Raw genomic sequence first — 25,111 nt, 5'->3', positions numbered from 1 at the left:
GATGTCAAATGAATTCAGAAGGGTGGAATCGCGGCTTCGTAAGATGCGATTACTGCGCATGCAATTGCAAAGAAGACACGGATATGGCAGATGTATTGGTGGAAAACAAACTGATAGATATCAATGAGCCCGATCTTCTTGGTACTTGCACCAAAACTTGCGCTATCTCAGGCCTGGTACGGACCGACTTTAAGTAGGTTACTCATGTACGAATTTGTATATAAGCACGACCGTCATCACCTATAGGTTTCATTATCGTTATAGAAGACTTTTGTTTGGAAGAGAGCAGACAAAAATACTAGACAACTATTTGATTATATTTTCGGATTTAACCGAAAAGGTCAATTATTGGCAAAATACTGTTCTATTATTTGCATGATATCTAATTTTCTGTGTTCTAATGCTGATCCCGTGGTTTTGTATTACCTTCTTTGTTCCAACTTTAGAGGTTGTCAAGAAGTGAGGGACTGCAACAAGCAACGTAACGGGTGGACAAGGGGCTTTGTCAGGTGCGATTACTGCACGTGCCATTGCGTAAACCGGAAACACGCCAATAAGTACACCTTGAAGAACGTCCAATACGATTTGAGTGCAGCCGCTTTAGAAGAAGGTGCACCGATAGCTGTGGCAGAAACCATCCTTGAGGTGGGTAGGCGCCTATTAAAATTGCGACACATAGCCCTCTTTAAGGTTGTGTGTTATTTTTGGTTTTGGTCACGTGATTTGTTATTGTCCTGGCTAAAATGTATGAAAGTTACGCAGCTGAAGTAGACGTATTCAAAAAGTACAATATTATGGTAATGTTCTTTTCTGGTCATTATCTATAGGAGTAGGCAACCCAACCGGTAAAGGGTCCTGTGTCATAAATTGGGGTACTTGTGTGTTACAAAGTAAAAAAAGTGAAACGTTTCAAACATTTTACCGGCAAGACTCATCCTCCTGAGCATTTTGACACGTTAACAAATGAGAGACTGCGGGCAAAGTAGGGGGTATTTAACCCCCTCTTTTTCCACATTTACAATCATTCTAAGCAAGTCTTTCAAATGACTTATGTATTTATTTACTTCGTCTAGAGGTCTGGGAGTGCATTTAGACATTTCTTTATTAGATCCAATTTTGTAATGGGAGTATAGATCAAATTTACGATATGAGTCCCTCCTCCTAACCCGCCTCCCCCTAATCCACAACCACCCTTGGCACATTTCATTTCAAACGTCATATAAAATAATTACAGGATATTACATGAGTAATATAGAATAAATTAGACCTAATTGAATCTTCTAAGAGAAGGAATACTTTAAGAGGCAGTGTTTTGAAATCCATGCTGCACATTAAAATGTAACAAAACCATATTTTTGGGTACCCTAGTATATGACACAGGACCAAAGAAAAATTAAGCCTGCTTACAATACAAATTTTAATGTTGTAGAGTGCCAACATTGTCATATAACCTTTTATTAACACTAATTATATTTTGCCAGAATTTAGGTGATCAGGAGCAAAAGACCACACGAGTGCTAACATTCACTACTACGCAAACTACAACTGTGGAATCTAGCTACTCAATGGAGATCGGCCTCACGGTGACGGTTGAAGCAACCGTTGGGTTACCTGGAGCAGCAGAAGTGAGTTCTTCGGTCAGTAACTCAATAACTCAAGGCTTCACGTATACGGCCGGCAGCAGCATGGAGAGAAGTATTTCTGACAGTGCGCAAGTAGAAATCACAGTTCAGCCCCGTTTTTCGGTAACAGCCATTGTTTAATACCGGTCATATCATGAAGATCGACATTCCTTACTCGGCCGACCTCGTGATCACTTACGAAGACAGAAGTACACAAACCAAGCCAGAAAGAGGAGCCTATACTAATGTCGAGACTACCCGTTTTCGAGTCCAGTACGAGGCCCCAATACCTTTACCAGAGACCCTCGATATGAATGTAGGATTAGAGAGACTCGATACTAATGAAGAGTCTTCTTTGTGATATAGCTGGTCTAGTTTTTACAGCTGGTCCAGTTTTTACAGCTGGTCTAGTTTTTACAGCTATTACAGCTATTAGTTTATTTCATACCATATGAATTGCATCAATAATACAATTAATTAATAGAGAATGGCATTTTCTAATCCATAGGCTCTGGTAATGAAGTAGTACTCACGCGTATAAAGATGCCGCATAGATTCGTGGACGAAACGGTTGCCTCGACGCGTTGACGTCACTGCCACATCAGGGTTAAAAATGGTAGGGTAACTGTCTTCCACAGAGCACATCGTCCACACCAGGTAAAAAATTATTGGCTAAAAACTAATCGCTATAGCTCAGCGACGTAATAAATTCAGCTTTCAAAATATCAAGGCAAAAACCTATTGTTGGATGTCGGACAATAAAGCTTGTATTTACACTTGTCTCTATTGAATTGAAAACTCGACTCGCATTCCTCAAGCACATAGTTGCATTAAGATGTATTGTGTGACCGCCACTTTAAATACCATTTCTGGTATTTATTCCTAGCTATAATGAAAATAGACTTCATGCATGGTGGTGTATTTACTATCGATATTCAAAGTATGATTATATTTTGTATCCATGAATATATTTCGTTGTTTTTGGTATTTGTTAAAACCTATTGCTTGACTTGCAGTTGAATATATGTGTTGAAAGAATACGGTATGGTAAGCTGCTGTCTGCGCTTTGAACTTCCATTCTGCGCTTTGAAAACAAAAACTGACAAAAAAAATCGCATTTTCTTGAGTTGGTAATGTTAAAGAGGGTAATGAGCATGCGCAGATCGTTAAAATTAGACATTTCAGCTGATGAATGGCAGCGGCGCATGCGTATTCGTAGTGAGAAAGAAACGTATATCTATTGTACAGGTGGTATGCGTACAGGTAGAGGTGGTGTGTTATACTTAACCTGAGTGCTCGGCCCCTATTTCGAAACTATTAAACACGGCGGAACAAACTGTTGAAGAACTAGAGGATTCGTCCTACTATCATGGCAATTGCTGACACAAAGATATAGGGATGATGACGCTGTGTAGAGGTCCATTAATAAACTAGAGGCGATCCACTGTACATGTTAACGTAACCTCCTTCAACTCATTTGCATAAATTCGGATAACAGGATTGTATTCTGATTGGTTGATTTTCTAATTAGCATACTTTTGTATACATCTACATTTGGCTTTACCTAGTTAATTATTAATGACCTGAACATTGTTTACGTCGTGACGTCATTAGTAACTTGTCCGATGTGAAACACGACGAACATTTCCAATTTTCTTTCCATTCCTATTATATCGTGAAAGTAAATATAGCGGAAGTGTTAGTTTTCTATGTTAGGAAAATATTTCTGCCGATGACACCATTTTGACAATGGCAAAATATGCTGTATTAATTCTGTAGCGACCTTATTTACCGACATGTTCACTTTAAATCACTCAATATCAATTTATATGAATTCGAAAAGTGTCTTCAATGATAACATACAGAAGATTGGAAGGTTGTGGGTTCGAATCCCATGCCGGCACATTCCCTTGCTTTTTTTTCAAGTTGGGTTATGTGCCGGTCGGGATATAAGTTTGATTCGATTTGTCACATGATCGTCGAACCTGAATTATTTTGATAGATTGAAGTTCACAATATGCAATTTGATTAGGGGAAATCTATTCCAGAGGGTGTATGTAAATTAAATGGAACAGCCATTTCAGAGGGAGTATGTAAATGAAATGGAACAGCTATTTTGGGGTCATTATTTCAGAGGGAGTATGTAAATTCAATGGAACAGCCAATGGCCAAAGGGTATGTAATTTAACTGGAACAGCCTAATTAATATCGATATCAATATTGACGTCAGATTCGATTTGTCACATGATCGTCAAACCTGAATTATTTTGATAGATTGAAGTTCACAATATACAATTTGATTAGGGGAAATCTATTCCAGGAGTATGTAAAATAAATGGAACAGCCAATGGCCAATGGGTATGTAATTGAACTGGAACAGCCTAATTGATATCGATATCAATATTGACGTCACAGATTCGATTTGTCACATGATCGTCAAACCTGTATTAGAAGGTTGACACAAAAAAAATTGATATTTGTCGGTGTTTGTTTTCAAAGCGTAGACCATGTAGACGGATCATTCAAAGCGCAGACAGCAGCTTACCATATTCTTTCAACTGCAAGTCAAGCAATAGGTTTCTGCAAGTACCAAAAATAACGAAATGTAATCAAGGCTTTGAGATATAATCATACATACATGTAGTCTTTTTTCATTATACATGTTATAGCTAGGAATAAATACCAGAAATGATTTCAAGTGGCGGTCACTCAATTCATCTCAATGCAACAATGTGCTTGAGGAATGTTCTCTTATTGTCACCGAGTTTTCAATTCTATAGAGACAATATAAATACAAGCTTTATTGTCCGACATTCAACAATATGATTTTGCCTGAATAGTTTGAAAAACAACCCATAGCTTAATTTATATGAGCTATAGCGATTAGTTTTTAGCCAATGAGAAAAACGAGTTACCTTATTGGTCAAATACCAATCGCTCACCGTGAGCGGAGTATAAATTTAGATAATTTTGTAACTAGCAGCTACTTTTAGCAGCCGGTAGGGCATTTTATAGACCGGTTCCGGGACCGGTTCGTTTACTGCCTTACCAGGTGTAGACGATGTACGCCACCACAAAGGCCAATCTCCTGCTCACAACCTGTTACGCATCAGCAGGTTTAATTCTGGTCGTTGAAAACAAAGTACACACCATCCACAGAGCACATATTCGTACACACATTTGTCATTTAACGAGTAGAATATTACCAGTTCAAAATGGAAACGTTCGAATCTTATTCAGCTTTACGTGTTCCAAAATATGTGGTTTTATTTTGTGTGACAACAGTGCTAACTTTAGAATCTGGGATAATGAAAAGTCTTGGCGTGCTCTTACCTTCTCTTCGTGAACAGTTTGTCACACAAACATGGGTTATCGGACTGGCAATTTCTCTCATTCCTGGCATTGGTAGTTTTGCATGTAAGTTAATATTATACTCAATATTTTTAAAGCGCCATTATCATGACTTTCGTTACGTAAAATATCAAAATTATAGAATAATAGTTTCACTATGTCAGCTTTATTATGGATCAAACGCTGAGGTAATCAGGAAGTTAACATTTATGAACTTGGCAACGCCAAGGGCTAGAAAATTAATGACTTAAAAACTAAAATATAAGAAGTGAAATTTTCGAATGTAACCGTACAGTATACAAGGTTACTAATTAAACAAAAAGAAAATACTTCACTAATTCATTTAGACAAGAACATGTGAGACAAAAGCCATCTAAATAAGTCTAATGGCTGATTGTTGATAAGTGTGTCACATGATTGTCGATGTAAGAACAATACTTGCCTATGGCTGATTATATAAATCGTAATTTATGTTAGTGTTGATAAGTACATAGGTGTCAATCAATCAGTCTTGAAGAGTGGGGTGGGCGCATTGAGTCCAAATTGTCCCAAAATGGTTGAAATGAATACAAGTGGCTCATTTTCCCAAAACATTGGAGGAGTGTGTAATCACTCCCCGTTCCAGGATTGACACTCAGCAATAAATGAACGTACAAAAGTGCAAGAATTACCTGATGACGAGGCGAGATTTTTTGACAAGCAGTTGAAGCACAGTTCGCGAAAACATTTTCTTAGAGATTGTGTAGCCAGCCGTAACCAATTACTTTACAAATGGATCAATGTGTTTTTTGAGTCGGCAAATAGTATTATTAATTTTACAATGTATATAATTTGTACGTTTGTCAGTGAGTGTTAAATGTCACCCGGGTTTCTGCACCTCTTGTTGTTGAAGGCTTCGTCCTAACTTTTTAATGAAAAAGCCACCATGCTATAGTACGTATGTTCAGTCAGCCACCTGGACAACCGATTCTTTAGAAATGCTTAGTCGCGCTAAAAGTCGATCGATACATGTTAAAATCAGCACAATTCAGAGATACACCTTTTTGCTATGAAATTAATTTTCTCGGTCAAATATAAAGCAATAATTTTTTTTTCTTCAGTAATGTCAGTTAAAAACTTAGTGCTTGGATATACAGTTTTTTTTAAATCCTGGTATTACAATTAAGCATCAAATTGTGTCTTTTAGTGTGATATTTTTGATTTTTATAGGCCTTGAGTTCGCCCGCGAGCTTTTTACGGAATTCATGTTTTAGCGTCTCAAACTAATATAGTTTGCTAAAGAAAGATATTTCCCACCCCTGTAAGGCACATCGTGTGGGTCTATATGTTATAGTTTTGTCAGAATTTCCGTTTTTGTTTTACCCTTTTTCCTTCATGCTCCGAAAATGTCAAATTCAGTACTTTTATCTCGAGAGCAACCAGCAGAAATAGTCGATATTTCCTTTGTTGTTTATCCAGGTCAATTTTCCATTGAAAGCAAATTGCCCGAGCAGCGATTTGGTAGCCCAAATCCCCAATTGAGTGTTCTGGTTAAACATGATCAGTAGGAGCGCTATAGGCCTGGGAATTTCTTTGCTATATTGAAGTTCTAGCAACACTGTAGCCATGCCGGTATTCCTATTAAACCCAGGGATATCGATCCACAATGCTAGTATTAGCCTTAGATTTCACGCGTTGATTTTGAAAAATGGTCAGCCGGCAGTAAAAATGGTGAAATGAAAAACGCAAATTCTGACAAAACTATGATATATCGCTCACGGTGATGTGCGTTAGAAAGTTGGGAAAAATCCTTCATTAGCGAACTATCTTACTTTGAAAAGCTAAAAGGTTGATCCAAAAAAGGCTCGCGGGCAGAGTTTAAGCCTATCAAAATCGAAAATCTTACACTAAATGACTAAATTTCACGCCTAAGTTTAACACTAGAATTTGAAAAAAAATACAGTATCAAGCACTACAATTTTTCCTGACATTTACTGAAAAAATGAAAATGATTGCTTTTCATTTGGCCGAGAAAATTAATTTTACATCGAAAAGGTGTAACTAAAAATTTAGCTCATTTCAACACCAAATTCGATCGTTTGTATTGCCTCATTAAATGACTGAGTGAGCCTTGCATAACAAAAGAATCGGTTGTCCAGGATGCTAACTGTGTTACCAATACTACTGTGGTATGCCAAGCACTGTTACATATTCTTAGGTGCATTATTTCCGTTATAAATTCGTCAGAGTAACGAATCGAGAATTTTGGGCAGACTGAGTTATATTTATTTTAGGGCATATGGTAATGGAGGCATGATTTTAATAGCGGGTATTAATAACGGCTGCATTTATAATAAATTCACAGTAAAATAAAAGCATGCATTTACTCACTAATTTCCTTCACCAGTTTTATGTATACTGGGCCAAAAAAGTAACTTTACACTTTGAAGAAAAATCCTAATTCTAAAACTAAACCATATTTGAGTAAATTTATTTGTTTAATAGATGCACTATCTAGTCCGGCACATTATGACACCACATTGAATCCAATGTGACTTATATCATACCCATTCATAAGGAAGTATGTCACTTGATCAATAGCGTCAAGTTATATAGCCTACATACTGCCTATCATGAAGTCACATGATACAACTTGCAATTAAAAAAATAACAAAAGTGGATATGACCATGAACTCAAATACACATCATAAATTGCAAACAAATAGAAAATACAATAATGCTATCATCTTGCCTCACATCGACTACTGTTGTACAATTTGGTCAACTGCCGCAAGTAAATATATTAATCAGATTCAAGTCTTACAGAACAGAGCAGCCAGACTGACTCTTGGGTGTAAAGTTAGGGATTTACATGTGAAGGATTTGTACAAACAATTCAATTGGATGAAGGTAAATCAGCGGGCTGATTATTTTAGAATTATTCTCATGTATAAGTGTATTAATAATGTGGCTCCTGAGTACCTGAGGGACAACATTCACTCACAAATAAACATTCACTCATACAACACTAGATTTGTTGCAAATAAAAATGTTTTTCATTCTTCTGTTCATACTGAAACTGGTAAACGTTCCTTCAGGTACTCTGGAACAACAGCATGGAATAACCCCCTGACAATTTAAAACAAATAAGCAATATTATTAACTTTAAAAAGTCGCTCAAGGAGCACATTTTACAAACCTAACTAGTCTATCCTGTTTATAGTCTCATGTGTTTTAATCTTTTAAATATTTTATGGTATTACTCTGTATATATTATGTAGTTTGTAATTTTATAATATTTATTTGTTTTATATCTTGTATTATTGGTGCAATGACTTTCTAAGTGTATTTTACATTTATTTCCTTGTAAATCATTTGTTTATGTTTTATTGTATCGAGGGCCCCTGTGGAAAGCAGTGCTTGCACTGATCAGGGTTTACCCTCGTTAAAGATGTCATTAAATAAAATAAATAAAATAAAATAAACAATAGATTGCACATTATGGATAAAATACATTTACTGTACATGTACTTGATTCCTAATACCAAAATAAACTATTGCACGAGGTGAAAATGGAAGAATGTACCAAGTGTTACGAGTCGTACTGGACTCAAGGCCAAAATCACCTTTTACCCGATGTCTTTAATTGAAAGTAAAATATGATTGGTACAATATAATGACAACAAATGCACATACAAAAATAATCAAATAATAATAATCACTTCTTTAACTAATTGGTACTTAGCCAGCATTCTTCTTGAAGATAACAGAGTTCTTGCAATGTTCTGGACGGCTGATGTAATTATCCTTAATCACTTGTCCTGCGAAAATCCTTTGTACACTTGTACTTATAAATATCCTTGCCTAACACAAAGGTGGTGCTGCTTACTCCAAACAATGATCTCCTTGCGCTGCTTTTTCCAAATATTTATCTCCTTGCGCTCTTTCTCCAAAAATGGTGTTTCTTTCACCAATCACTCTTTCTCCAGGGAACAGGCATTTTCTGCATTGCTCCCCTGTATTTGACAGATGTGTGGTTTTAAATTACCAGACTCCAGCAAGTCGACAGAAGAACTTTAATCCTTCGATGAGGGAGAGCACATTCGCGTACTCATAAATCTCCTTCGTTGATGTATTAAAATAGCTCAATTGGCTATGTAAACTGGTTAAAATGCACTTCTTTTTGAAGCAAACTCATAGACACTGAATGATGAGCAAATCAAATCATTTGGGTATAAAACGTATATACAATGTGAGTAAAAAGTGCAATAGGTTAACGAATCAATATTCACGTAAAAACCAAAATAAACTTTCTCATTATTGAAACTTTTTATAAATGCCACACTCAATATTCAGCTTTTGTGAAAAAGAAAGTGAACCCTCATCTTTTATGAGTCATTTTACGGCGATACACATTTTAAGTTAACTCTTTGTCCACGAGGCGCCATGTAATTTGAATGAGAGCACACAATGCGAAATAAAGACACCAGATCTGAAACTGGCTTTAACTTAAATCAATGTTAATTTTGGCGTTCTTTCAATACCCTTTTCGGTTCAAGCTAACTTTCTAATATTACTTTAGTCCTTCATACCTCACACAACTCCAACTCCAAATTGCAACTTCGAATGCAATATGTCCAACTTATACTGGATATTTAGTAATTCACAGCACTTCAATTTGTACGCATTCCTTTTGACATTTGAAAAACCTGCCCATAAATTTGTATGTTTCTTTTATAAAGAATGAACATTTTTAATGTAAGGGTAAACATGAAAATAAATGTAATGTTTCCTCTAATTATACAAGACAAGGGACAATAAAACTTTGGGTGCACCATTCTACTTCAGTGTCAGTGAGGTTAAGAAAATGGCAGTTGTTCCAAATCTACCTTACAAAGAGTGTGCTGACATTCAAAATTTATATGTCTTGTGGATCGCTGTAAAATGTGCCATATAGTTGAATCATTTTCTTACGATCCGTGACCATTCATAGCATACCTTTGTTTCTCTGTGGATTTGACTAGATGGACATATTCTAAGAAAAAATAGCTCCTATGTCCCTCCCAAAAATGGCGGGAAAATCTATTTATAGCTCAATTTTCAAAATGGCCGCCGGTGACATTTTGAAAAACATGAATATCTATATACCATGTTCTTGATAGGCTATAATGACAAATAATATGTCCTTTTTGACTATCTTTGGCATGCCCAACCTTTTAAGATAAAATTCAAAGTGTTGAGAGGTCATTTTGACCCCTAAATCCAAGATGGCCGCCAGTTCCATATTGAAAAACATGAAAATCTATATATCATGAAGGGGTAGGCTATAATAACAAACAATGTGTCGTTTTCAACTATTGTTGGTAAGAAAAACCGTTTAAGATCATATTCAAAGAGTTTGGGGTCACATTGACCTTAAATCCAAGATGCCAGCGCCATATTGACAAAAAGCGCCATATTGACTGACAAACAAAAACATGAAAATGTCAATACCATGAAGTGGATAGGCTATACTGACAAACAATATGTCGTTTTCCACTATTTTGGCATGCCAACTCTTTTTTGTCATATTCAAAGTGTTTGGGGTCATCGTGAATTAAATCCAAGATGATTGCCAGCGCCCACATGAAAATCGATATATCATGAAGTGGATTGACTATAAAATTTGGCAACAATGTGTCGATCAATATCATGAAAGTGGCATGCAAAACCATTCAATTTCGTCCACAAAAGTCTGGTAACCGGGACATTTTATTTTTGGCATGCAAAACCATGATTCAAGATCATATTCAAAGTGTTTGGGGTCACCTTGACCCTAAATCCAAATGATTGTCTAACCATGTCGAAAAACATGATGCCAGTGTTACCTTTTGTTCTTTCAGGAACCATATTGCACATGTGATGGAGAAAACATGAAGAGCATTCAAGAGACTGGATCAAACTGGCTCCATACTGAGGGATATTCACTCAAAGAATTTTGGCATCAACGCTAGGGCCATGTCGTATTCAAAGTGTTTTGGGGAGCTTGGACCCCTGAATCCAAGCACTTGTTGACCACGATGTCTAACCATGCCGAGGCCACAAAACGCAAGCACAAATTATCAAAAAAAAAAACATAACGGATGATCAGTTTGTCAACGCAACACGACTTAGAGAACAGGTCATCAAACAACCACTGTTCCTTGGCTTTTGTAAATACATGAGGTGGAGCAAGCTGAAAACTTGAGTGAGCTCCAACGAAAGTTCATTACCTGGTTGAAAAAACCTAACACACGTCTAACTGATGACAACCCAAAGGTCCGATCGATTGCGTCAATCTTAGGGAGAGATCGTTATTTACGACAGGGGGAAGGGGCATTTTGAGGGGAAACCCGATTTTAATTTTTTTTTATCTTGAGGTGGAAACGAAAAATTGTTTGTTGAACCAGGAGGGGAATTGTTAAGTTTAAAAGGGGGAATCTGACAATTTTGAGTGGACGCGAGGGGGGAAAGCAAATTTTCAAATTCCGCCCTTGTTTTCACGAATTTCTCCATTTAAAACTTAACAATCCCTCCTGGTTCAACAAAAAATTTCTGACCCCCCTTCAAGATAAAAAATCGGGTTCCCCTTCAAAATGCCCATTCCCCTGTCGTAAATAACGATTGCTCTCTAAGATTGACGAAATTGATCAGACCTTTGGGTTGTCATCAGCTGAACCTGTGTACCAACCAGGTAATGAGATTTAGTATGAGCTCACTAAAGTTTTCATCTTGCTCCGATTCATGTATGTACGGGGGCCAAGGAATAGTGGTTCTTTTGATGACCTATTCTCTAAGTCGTGTTACGACATTGTCGACCAACTGGTCATCCGTTACTCCCAGTGATAACAGCGCGGCCTCGATGTATGTACCGGCAGTTCTTGTATCATACACAAGCTCACTAACATTCTTCTGAATACGTTCTTGAAATCCTCTGACTTTTCCAAATTCTTTGATCAGAAGTTCCTTGAGGTAGCTGGACCTTACTTGGGAAAAGTGCCCGTAGTTTGAAGTAATGCGAATGTAATCTTGGAGCAGTCCTTCAAGGGTGCGTATTTCACGATCTTTAAATATGACTTGTTGGATATGTTGAAAGAACAAAGCTTGAGCCTCCCGAAGGTTAACATGCTGTAGATGCTCTGCATTTTCACTGAGATTATTTCTCGCTTGATTGCTGACATATTGACGCCAGCAATGACCGTGGTATCTGATTTCCAAGCCAAAGGCTGTTTGCCTGTCTGGGATTGACGTTATAAACGTATCTAACCGCTCTCTTGTATCCTCATCTGCAATGTTGATAGTGTGTGCCTTGAATCTTTTCCATGCATCTTGTGTCAAAAGTAACAACAGTGTTTTTGTCCCGGTTACCAGACTTTTGTGGACGCACAATGCCTTATCATGCAGAACACCTATACTTGAACGAAGTTTCTTGGGAGGAGGTCCTGAGAAAGATGATTGCTGACCGGACATCCCAGCCTTTTTTTGTGGATTTCTCAGATTTGTGCTTGCGTTTTGTGGCTTGGCAGTGAGCGTGTGTGTTAGACATCGTGGTACAACAAGTAGCATGCATATGACAACCCTTAGGTCCTTTATCCCATTCCACTGTTGTATTGACATGTTGAAATTTATCAAGGCCCTTCCATTGTAAAAATTTGTCCTTAATGTCCTCCCATTTCTCTACTTTTCTAAACTGTCATTTACAGGGCAATGATCTTTCAGCATGCATTCTAGTTTATCAGTCTCTTGGTTGGTCTGTAGCTCTTCAGTGTCTGTTCTGTTCTCCATCACATGGTCTTAACGTGCAACTTTTCTGAAAGAACAAAGGTAACACTTTCAAAATCTATAGTATAAGTAATTGAGTAAAAATAAGCATTGGCCTCATGTGTGTCACATCTTAAATATCGATGTTCATGTTTTTCGACATTGCTTAGACAGTCATCTTGGATTTAGGGGTCAAGATGCCCCCCCCCAACACTTTGAATACGACATGAAAAGGTTTGGCATGCCAAAAATAGTGGAATATTTGTCAGTATAGACTATCCACTTCATGTTTTTGTCAATATGGTGCTGGCGGCCATCTTGGATTTAGGAGTCAAGGTGACCTCAAACTCTTTGAATGTGATCTTAAATGGTTGTGCATGCCCAAAATAGTTGAAAACGACAAATTGTTGGTTATTATAGTCAATCCACTTCATGATATATCGATTTTCATATTTTTCAATATGGCGCTGGCTGCCATCTTGGATTTAGGGTTTAAGATGACCCCCAAACACTTTGAATATGACAAAAAAAGATTTGGCATGCCAAAAATAGTGGAAAACGACACATTGTTTGTCAGTATAGCCTATCCACTTCATGGTATATATAGATTTTCATGTTTTTGTCAATATGGACCTGGCGGCCATCTTGGATATAGGGGTCAATGTGACCCCAAACTCTTTGAATATGATCTTAAACGGGTTTGCATGCCAAATATAGTTGAAAACGACACATTGTTTGTTATTATAGCCTATCCACTTCATGATATATCGATTTTCATGTTTTTCAATATGGAACTGGCGGCCATCTTGGATTTAGGGGTCAAGATGACCTGTCAACACTCTGAATTTTATCTTAAAAGGTTGGGCATGCCAAAGATAGTGGAAAAGGACATATTATTTGTCATTATAGCGTATCCAGAACATGGTATATAGATATTCATGTTTTTCAAAATGTCACCGGCGGCCATTTTGAAAAATGAGCTATAAATAGATTTTCCCGCCATTTTTGGGAGGGACATAGGAGCTATTTTTTCTTAGAATATGTCCGTCTAGTCAAATCCACAGAGAAACAAAGGTATGCTATGAATGGTCACGGATCGTAAGAAAATGATTCAACTATAATAACAACAGAATGAATATATCATGTGTTTTACACCCTAGAAGTTCAATCTGGTTATGAAATAAAGATGGATTCTTTGCACTATTGCACTTTTTTGACTCATCCTGTATATTGCTTGTGGAGAATAAACACCCTGTCTATGGACTGAATATCCTAGTGTTTTAAGTTGAGCACTATAGACATTTAGTTCATGAAGAGTGTGTTTTCTTTTGTAATGAAATTTGTATGCAATTTTTTTATGGAATTTGCCGACAACTTATGCACCAAGTTTACATCACTTAAGTTGCAGAAATCTTATCACATTTTGAGAACTCAACGCTACTGTGCGACAGGTTAAGAGCTGGTAGGGACACGTGTGCATTTCATTCAACATTTAATAAAGAGGTTCTGTGTACTTTTTTTTTTTAAATGATAATTCAATTAAATGGAATGACATTTTAAATGAAACCTACCCTTCTAAGTACATCAAAAGGATTTTTAAAATTATTATTACATTTTACAGATATTAATTTCGTGCAATTCTATGCACCTGTGTGCATTTTATGCATTTTTACAGAGTTTGTATTCATTTTTACATATCAATGCCATCAATACCATAAACTTAATGACATTGATGATCATAGTGTGTACTTTCATGGAGCTGTAGGTAATTGAAAAAAAAACCGACAAGTCAATTAAATGAATTAGTGAAATACATTAGTGAACCAGACATGTATCAAATGCATATCATTAGATTGATCAACTTTACTTCGTAACTTAAATGTCAAAAATGTCAAAAATAACATTTTTTTTAATAATTCGTCATAAAAATTGTATTATATCACAAAATTCAAAATTATTTGATATCAGTTAAAGCCATATATGATAACATATGCTGAGGAGAAATTCTGGTTTTTACACGATTGCAATGTACTTTTGTAAACAAAGATTCTCTGCAAAAAACAAAACTTTAGGTGCTGTAGTTTTGTCAAAATCCGAGATTTTGAATAAAACGCAGGAACCGTCGTGTTATTATTACGATAGAAATATTAGTCGAACACGTATGGGATGTTCATAACACATAAACACAGTACGTACATAGCGTGCGGGAAACACATACACACCCCCAGATGGTCGTTCCGTATTACAACTGCTGGAGTAACATGCATTGGCGTTAGTAGTAAATTTTCTTTGCTTTACCTCAGTTGTTCGGCTCAAAATTAAAAGGGGACATATCTAACAGTAAAAGCTAACATTTTATGGAAAATAAATACTATTCTTTTTTCATAGAAATGTTATAATATGAATTTAAGGCTATTCCTCGTATTCAGAATGCAATTTGGTATGTCTGAGTGATGTGCGCTCAGCTCTCAGCCCTTACGTCAAAAATGAGTCAGTAAAATGCGTGATTTGTAAAAGTTTACAGAACTCGAGGGGAGAAATCCCTCTGTCAGCAACCCCTTCCCCTCAAGCTTGTCTCCGCTAGCTGATCTTTTAGTTTTTTACATTTGCTAACATGCAGTGACTTTTTTCTTCTAAAATAGCCCCTGGGGCACATCATACAATGCAATTTCTTTGATTGATTTGGGCAACAAATTTCAATGGCGAGTAGCAGTAAAATAAAAGTCATCTTGTGACTCCCTACATTTTGTCATTATCAATTTATGACCCCCTTCCCCTTATTTTTCTTTCCAAAAAAGTATGACCCCCTATATTTGGGATCCCTTCCGAAGAAAATGATAGCCCCTAAATATAGAACAATCATCATTCTGTTCAGATATTACTTTAATAGCACCTATACCATTTTTTGCTGATATACTACAGATATTTTCATTTACAAAAATTAACAACGTAATATTTGTGAGAGAGGATGTTTACATCTGTTCCACGTGTTTAAAACCGCGAATCTGATTGGTTAATAAGCTGCACGTAACGAGAAAGAAGCTACGCGTAGCAGTTCCACGCTTTTGGACCCCTTGGCTTGCCATAGCCGTGGTCCCTGTTCAGGTTGCAGTCTCGTCTCTTAATGTGGAATTTCTATCTCTATCTCTATCTCAATCTTTAAATAAGAATAAATACATTATTAGATGCTTTTTAAAGTACTTCTATCATAAATTTCACATTCCGTTCTTGAATTCCATATGAAAATGTTAACGTACCATCATGTTGTCCGTGGGACAAATAAATGATGTGGCGCAGTAGCCAATAGTGTTGACAAACTTAATTTTGACCATTTGACTTAAAACATGGACAGTAGCAGTTTTAATTCTAATTGCATTTCATTTACATTTTCACAAAATATTCATAGAAATTTTGTCTTTTAGAATATGAAACAACAATTTGAAAGAAACTTTTCAACTTTGAGAAATTAACCTTCTATTCAGTGATACCAAAATAGGTACAAACAAAATATACAAATCGGTAAAAGTGCACAGCTGGTTTACTAGTTTAAATGGTATCATGTTTAAAAATAGTAAGAATGGTTAATAAGAATGCAAAATAATAATAATAAATGATAATACAATAATAAAAGCAATTTATATACCGTATTATGCAAAACCCTACATGCGCTTTACAGAAGAGAGGCAATAATACCAAATATTAAACTGCGTTCATAAAAAAACCCATAAAAACACCCGGTAAAATACCTTATTATAATGTGCCCTGCGTAATTTAATTTGATCATTTATGTTTCTTTACAATTAAAATCTATTTCATGAGAGAGATGACATTTTTGGAATCCCCTCTCATGCATCAAGTTGATCAAAAACAAATTGACTCGTATCTAATTTTGGATTGTTGGGAATCCCATGTTCTTTAAAATGTTCATTGTATTGCATCAGTAGGAAATGTAATAAGTACTTTGTCTTATTTTCAGGTTTACTGTTGCCAGGTTTGCGACGATCCGGCACTATAGATACCGGATACACAATCATCTTTGCTGGAAGTATTACTGGTATAGGATTAATACTGGCTTCGTTGTGTCAACATGTTACCGGTTTGGTAGTAGCGATAGTGATGCAAAGTAAGATTCTTTCCCGGATTCTTTTCCCTGTGAAATGTTATGACGCCGCTGCATTATTGTCATGATGTGCCCTCGAATAATCTATTCAAATATCATATGATAATATATTTTGTGGCATTGAAAATTATTTAATGTGAGCTGTAACTGCTCTTTCATGCAATAAGGCAACGGGCCAGGCAATCCCTTCGATGAAATCATTCTGGAAATCCACTTGTTTACATGACATCATCAAGCAGGACTATATTTTGTTTTGGGGATTCCTGGATATCAGAATGTAACAAGTGCACGAGAAACTTCATATCAAATGACAATATTTAATAACCAATTGGCCTCCGGTGTAGGTCACTTTCTTCCTCCAATGCCCCATAAAATTGGCATATTCCTTCTTACATATTGCATTTTCCAAATGGCATAATTGTTAATTAATCACTAAAACTGTTTCAAATCCTTTTTTCTTGGCAATTGTTGTTGAATAATGCAGGTCTCATGGCTATAGCGAAAGTCACAGCTTTAGGAATACTACCAGATTTTTTTAATGATAAGACAATTGATATGGCGAATTCCATAAGCACCTGTGGAATGTCAATGGGTTTCATGGCTTTACCGCCATTTACCCAGCTCCTGTTGGACACATATGGATGGCGAGGTGCTTTGTGGATACTTGGAGCTGTAACATTTCATTCTGTGGTCTGTGGATACGTGGTTAAATATTATCAAAGACTAAGGTTAAATATTATAACGAAATATTGCAAAATAATTGACAGCGACACCGAGTCTGCTGAAACAGCGCAGATAGGCGAGAAGTCACTGATGAAGCGAATAACAACACTCTTTAGCAATATGTTAAACATAGAATTATTGAAAAATGTAACTTTCAATAATGTACTTGTTTTCTCTGTCGTTGCTGGGTGGAGTTTCAGCAGTTGGTTAATATATCTTATTCCTAATGCAGAGGAGAAAGGAATACTACCACTAACAGCTTCGCTTCTTGGAACCATCGGAGGACTTGGCAATATTTTAGGAAAACTGACCTTCCCTGCATTGAAAATAATACTATCAAATAGAGCCATTATTTATATTTCAAGTATTATTTGCGGGACATCTCTTGCAATTGACCCATTACTAGACTCCTTCACAGGAATGGCTGTTTCTACTATGGTATATGCCTTTACAATAGGGCTTACATATATAGCTATTTTTGCTGTCATGAATGATACTTTGGAGGCTAAGGATATGGTTGTTGATGCATTCGCGTGGTTTTATGCGGCTTATGGTGTCGGGGCAGTCGCTGGAGGATTTACTTCAGGTAATTAAACAGTGTTTATTTAGAAGGCCATTTTTGTGGAGCAGGACCCCTTGATAGAACCTAAAAGGTTCTTGCGTTGTCTTGGAGAATCTTAAATTGTTCTACAAAGAACCCAACAGGGTTCTAACAAGGTCATCATGGAGAGCCATTTCAAAGAGGTAAAGACTAGAACCATTTTCTCTTAAAATTCTACATATATGACAACCAAGAATTTAATAAACAATAGTGAAGATTCCTTCCTTTCACATTTACCCCTTTTATCGGTAACTACGTAGGCTTACATGTTTAAGCAATTATATAATTACTTTGCGTTAATAGGTGACTTATCAGGTAATGAATTCTGAATTACATTTTTTTAGCATCATAAAATGAGGGACTGAATTATACAAGATTAAATAATAATATTGTTTCAATATGAGTAAAATATCTTAATGTTATGATCATGAATTCAAATATTCAGTAATCAATCCTCAATTAAATCATAATCTTGTTAATACGTGGTGCTATGGGTTTGGAATTTTGCTTTCCTATGATAGGGTCGCTAAAGTGGCCCAGACCAAATTCACCTGCTACTGAGTTCACTTAACACCAAACACACTGTTTATTATATAGACCAACTTATGATTATTTATTATTTAGTGCAGTATGGTCTACCACAGTCTCAGTCATAGTCCTGAAGACTATGTTTTCACTATCCTAGCTGGTATGCTATTGCATTCCAAATGGTCTTCTATGTTGACCATAAGCTCTTCTCTGCGAGATCTCTTGAGCAAGATTTCTGCTCCACTTGACAGATAACACAGCAAACACAAAACTTTTTCGACACCATTCGCAAATAGGCTATAAAAGGTTTTCTGAGAACGTTTAAATGTCGTGTAATACAAATGGTATATAAAGGGTATAAAACGTTTTCATAACAATCAAAAACATTTTTGATAACCTGCTGCAAATATTTTAACATAATGTTATTTAAGTGTTGACCAAATAATAATAAATTGGCAAAAAATGTTTGCAAAAAATAGTTTACAATAACATTTTTTAAACATTGTTAAAAATATTGTTGTAGTGTTTTTTCATACAAAACATTTTCATGACCTTTATATAACCCGACATTTAATGTTATTAAAACATTTTACCTGAACCAAAACCCAAAAGTAACTTGTTAAAAACGGTTTTAAAACATTTTTGTGTTTGCTGGGAACACACTATGTTAGTCCAGCAAAATACCACAGTTCGTTGATGGAGACATTTCAGTCTGTCGCTTCTTTGAGTCGACAAAACAATCAAGTACTATTGTCTCTACTACCACCTTTGGCGTGTTTTAATAACTACAACACACATGAAACGCGAAAGAAACAATATTGTAACGTTTGTACCACCATTGGCTAACATATTAGTTTCACTCGAATAATCGTTATTATTTTACAACACAAGCCAATCGGAATCATTCACCTGTGTACATGATTACTGTAATAGCGCCACCATTTAATGTTCTAGAAACTTCTGGGGAAATCATGATCATTCTAGTGGCTTACATTAAATATGATTGTTTACTAGTATTTTCCATTGAGTTTCCAGGGTATTCCATTTACAAGCAAATGGAGATAAATATCAAAACAAGTGAAATCTAATGTCTGATGAAAAATTACGTAACTTGTAATAAATATTAAGCCTGAAATGATAAAATGTTGATTCCATTTTTGTCTATGCCCCCTGTGGTTCCCATGAGGGGTCGAAGGTCACAGTGGCGCCAACTGTTAAAAGTAGCCCCATCATGTTGTAATGCATCTCAAATTGTTCCTCTCAACACAGGGAGTAAAAAAGGTCAATTGTCATATATATCTGCGTATTTCTACTGGGGAACGGTTGGTGGGTAATGCGGTTTAGTTTAGAGTGTCACCGGTTAATGTGCCCAGTGGAAACAGATCGGTTGAGAGTGATGCGATGTAGACACCCGGCAACCGTGATCCCCCTCATGAGGTAGACCATGTGGTGTGACACCCGGTATTTCTGCCAGTGGAAACACAACGGTTAACGGTTGCTGGGTGTTGAACTTCTCTTATGTTGATTTTATGTATCACATCGTGACCTTAAAAGCAGCTTGGTGGTCAGGAAAATACTTTCAGTACTTCCGGTACACACCACAAGCACCTGTGGAAACGTGGTGGTTGTTGCCTGAATCGGATTGTGGGTTACCAGGTAATGCCGGGTAAAAATACAGAGTGCTCAATGTAAACACGCAGAATGTCTATGGTGTTTATCGGTGCTTATGAGTTATCCGGTCATTTACGTCAAATGTTAAAAATTTCATATATTATACTTATTTCACATTTTAGTACAATTTTGTATTGTCATGTCCCCCTTCAGATTTTATACAGCCAAAGTCCAACAGAAATATGTACAAGCATAATATTTGACCCAAGCAAATGGGTCATAGAAGAAAATGGAACCAATTCTAGTTTTATTCTTTAAGGTGTAAGGATACCAAAAAACATTGGTTCCATGAATGTAGCAAAACAAAGTGCTATTTCAAAAATCACCAAATAGCACCACATAATATGCAGGTAATTATTCATATTAAATAAGATTAAACAGTTTGTGTTTCCTTCGCTGTCATAACGTCTATAATTTTCCAGTAATGATGTTTATAATTATGTTCCTCTATAAAGTAATGACAAATTGCTCGGACATCCCAGAGTACCATTTCAAAATAGCCTAACATATTTCGTTCTACTTCAATTGTTTGAATACAGGTTGGCTGTTTGACAACACGGGTTCTTACGATATTTCATTCATGTTAATGGGATGTGTTATGTTTCTACCCCCGCTGACTTTTGGAATAGAGGATCTGTACAGGGTTATGAACATCATGCCTTTTAAGCACAATAAGCTTTCTCATCCATCTAAGTAAGGTTCTTCTTCACATTCTTCTGAAACACCTGAAGGGCCAAGTTAAGGACATACTCTCAGAAGAGCAAGTTGGATTCTGGGCTTGAAAAAATACTACATGAAGAAAAACAAGGCGGCTGGAACAAAGACTAACATCTGATCTTGTCATAAGAGGGCGATGCAGTTGAAATTTAGTGATCGGTTCTTCAATACAGCATACTTTTGATTTTGACTAAAAGCTAAGGTTAACATACTGCTTAAAATTATATGTATTTCAGTGATTCCTAAATATTATATGGTTGCCAACACATTTTGGTAGATTAAGGATATATCATGACTTTACTTTCAAAATGACACTTTTTCGTGCATGACGAAAATTGTGAACGGTCGATACAGTTCAAAATGATAATTTCAACATGAACCGTATGAAAATACGTGCGTTTGTGTCAAAAAAGTAAATCGCAATCTAATTTTTATACGACCAAACTCATATGCATTTCAATGGACTTCGCATATGATGAAATCAAATTATCACAGCCACTTTTGCTTTATTATAATGATTTCTTACAAACAAAAAGGATCATATTAATAGTTAAACTTTCCTTTGTATGTTCATTAACTTTGACTGTCTTTAATATAGCATTGTTAAATTGAAAAATTGTGCGCATTTTCAACGTTGTCTGTTCGTTCATTTCGTGCGCACAAAATCTTCAAAACTGAATAAATACGCGACCTCGCTTCGATAGGTATCTAGGAGAGTGATTTTGAATTGATAGACGTGCGTACGGTTAGAGCGTTTGGAAATCGCAAGCTCCTTAATAAATTATTTTGTACGTATCATGGAGCAAACTAATTTTAATGTTATTATTATTATTATTATTATTATGTTACGTGTAATAAGGATACCAAGCGGGCTGTCCCATTTTATCAGTCATTTCATTTAGAACTTGCAGGACATAGCAATCGCATAATTCTAATTATCGACTGAATAGGAAATAAATGTACTCTGCGCATAACAGCTGTACTCCACGTAACACTTAGCGGGCACTCGGGCTGCTAAACGTATAATGTTATTTGCAATAATTGACTTTCATTTGTCTGGGCACCACCACAAAGGCAAATCTCCTGCTCACAACCTGTTACGCACCAGAAGGTTTAGTAATTCTGGTCGTTGAAAAGAAAGTGCACCCCATAGAGCCCAAACCATAGGGCACATATTCGTACATACATTTGTCATTTAACGAGTGGAAATTTACCAGTTCGAAATGGAAACGGTCGAATCTTATCCAGCTTTACGTGTTCCAAAATACATGGTTTTATTTTGCGTGACTATAGTGCTAACTTTAGAATCTGGGATAATGAAAAGTCTTGGCGTTCTCTTACCTTCTCTTCGTGAACAGTTTGGCACACAAACATGGGTTATCGGACTGGCAATTTCTCTCATTCCTGGCATTGGTAGTTTTGCATGTAAGTTAATATATTATTATACTCAATATTTTGAAAATAATGTGCGATGAATTTTCCAGAGAGGAATCCCATACTTAAGCTGTACAAAAGCAGGGTGATCTACTGTACAAGGTGGTCCGAAAAACCCTCAATTTTCAAAGTTGAAAAGTCTCTTTCAAATTGTTGTTGCATTTGAAAGACCAATTGTCTAAGAGTATTTGGTAAAAATATGAATGAAAAGAATTGAAATTAATAATATGGCGCCAGTTTTAAGTGAAAAGGTCAAAATTACGTTTGTCCACACGTAATCCTATGGGATGTTGGGGATGCGTCACCAGCAACTGATAAGTGTGGTGCAATTTCTCTGCGTGTATAATGGAAGACAATGATAAAAAGACTAGTTTGCGTCTTACGTCATCTGTCAATCAAACTCGAGCACGGTTTGTTTACAAGTGTCGTAATGATATGAGTTGCTGGACGCGGCGGTAAACCCGGGTGCTTTATTGTTAATTTTACACCACGCTATTTTCTGCTATTCCCTTTCTCCGATCAGCACCAGATAAAAATCGACCTTCCTTTTACGCGCTATTAACAGACGCAAACTAGTCTTTTTATCTCTGTCTTCAATTATAGTGGTTTAAATTTAATTCTCATAAACTCATCTTGCAAGAATCAAGAGAAAATCAAGTTAACTTGCTGCTTTTGGAATAGGAATGAATTTAGGAGAGTTTTGATTCTCGCAAACTAAATTCAGTCATTATGGAAAACACACCTGTGTCATAATGGAAATTATGGAAATTACCAACAGTCGGTGAATTTATTATAAATGCAGCAGTCAGCTGTGTATTTTGCCAAAAAATACGCATTAGTGTTTAGAAATAAGCAATAAACAAACGTCATAACATAAAATATGCCAAAACATAGGTCTTGTAAATAACTTGCAGTGATGCTAAAAGTTAGAGTATAGGGAATGCAGTGTGAAATTACATCCAATTAAGAGTTTATGGTATTACGTGCGTGCGTGCAGGTCTTGATTTTCCCCCAGAATAACAAAACAATTTCTATTTCTATCTCAATCTTTAAATAAGAAAAAATACATTATTAGTTGCTTTAAAAAAATTGAAGCACTATCATAAATTTCACATCCCGTTCTTGAATTCCATGTGAAAATGTCAACGTACCATCATGTCCGTGGGACATATAAATGATGTGACGCAGCAGCCAATAGGCTTACGTGTTGACAAACTTAATTTTGACCATTAGACGTAAAACCGGCGTTACAGTTTTAATTCAAATCGCATTTCATTTACATTTTCACAAAATATTCATAGAAATTTTGTCTTTTAAAATATGAAACAACAATTTGAAAGAAACCTTTTAACTTTGAGAAATTAACCTTCGAAATTGGGTTTAACTTGTTTTAGGACCCTGAATAGTATAGCTGGAATCTGTACATGTCCTATACTATTGTATTTGATACGAATGTATGGCTTTAGTTATCTTCTATCCAGTGCTTCCAAAAATAAGTACAAACAAAAAATACAAATCGGTAAAAGTGCACAGCTGGTTTATTGGTTTAAATGGTATCATGTTTAAAAATAGTAAGAATAGTTAGTAGGAATGCAAAATAATAATAATAAATGATAATACAATAATAAAAGCAATTTATATACCATATTATGCAAAAGCCTACATGCGCTTTACAGAAGAGAGGCAGTGATAGCAAATATTACACTGCGTTCATTAAAATACCTAGGAAAATATCTAATTGTAATGTGCCTGGGTAATTAAATTTATTTATGAGAATCCTATGTTCTCTAAAATGTGATGCGATCAAGCAAAATCAGTCGGAACTCGGAAATATTGATTATGAGATATAACCAAACAAAGGAAATATTTTCTTTTGTATCCTTTTGTTTTGGAAACTCTTTAATTGCTTATATATATCTTTGGAACTGGTTGTTCAATTTCAATGGGGTTTCCTGGAAAATCCAGCTTTGTAAATGTTTTTTACTATCCTATAAGAAACTGAATATCTAATATTTCCTAGTTCCGACTCATTTTGCTTCATCGCATCACAAATGTTCATTGTATTGCATCATTAGGAAATTCCCTAGAGTGTAAAGTGGATAAAACATCATGTTGGAACGTAAAGGAAACACCTTCGCCCGGATTCGAACCGGGGACCTCATGCGTACTATGCAAACGTCCTAACCACTAGACCACGAAGGCTGAACGGTAAGACGGGTTATATCAATGTGACAAGAACTTCGTCTTATTTTCAGGTTTACTTTTGCCAGGTTTGCGACGATCCGGCACTATAGATTCCGGATACACAATCATTTTTGCTGGAAGTATTACTGGTATAGGATTAATACTGGCTTCGTTGTGTCAACATGTAGCCGGCTTGGTAGTAGCGATAGTGATGCAAAGTAAGTGAGATTCTTTCCCGGAGTCTTTTCTCTGTGAAATGTTAGGAAGCCACTACATGTGCCCCCGAATAATCTATTCAAATTTGATCATATATTTTGTGGCATATAAAATTATTTTATGTGAGCTGTAAATGCTCTTCGATGAAATCATTCTGGAAGTCATCATCATCAAGCAGGACTATAT

General features: G+C 36.0%; 1 protein-coding gene and 1 non-coding gene across 2 annotated transcripts; one reads left to right on the top strand and one right to left on the bottom strand.

Annotated features, from left to right (window-relative positions):
• Positions 1 to 83: 83 nt before the first annotated feature.
• Positions 84 to 21,284, top strand: LOC140172523 (monocarboxylate transporter 13-like). The gene is made up of 7 exons (XM_072195669.1): positions 84 to 193; positions 447 to 645; positions 1,482 to 1,625; positions 2,639 to 2,669; positions 16,708 to 16,854; positions 17,336 to 18,160; positions 20,914 to 21,284. Exons 1-7 carry the CDS (start codon positions 84 to 86, stop codon positions 21,069 to 21,071), a joined length of 1,614 nt encoding a protein of 537 aa, XP_072051770.1. The 3' UTR covers positions 21,072 to 21,284.
• Positions 21,285 to 24,654: 3,370 nt separating this feature from the next.
• Trnat-agu (transfer RNA threonine (anticodon AGU)) lies at positions 24,655 to 24,727 on the bottom strand. The gene has a single exon. It is a non-coding gene; the product is annotated as a tRNA-Thr (tRNA).
• Positions 24,728 to 25,111: the final 384 nt, after the last annotated feature.

The sequence above is a fragment of the Amphiura filiformis genome, chromosome 16, assembly GCF_039555335.1.
Source record: "Amphiura filiformis chromosome 16, Afil_fr2py, whole genome shotgun sequence".
Classification (NCBI taxonomy): domain Eukaryota; kingdom Metazoa; phylum Echinodermata; class Ophiuroidea; order Amphilepidida; family Amphiuridae; genus Amphiura; species Amphiura filiformis.
The sequence above is the reverse complement of the archived record's forward strand: the minus strand, read 5'-3'. Positions and strand labels throughout refer to the sequence as shown.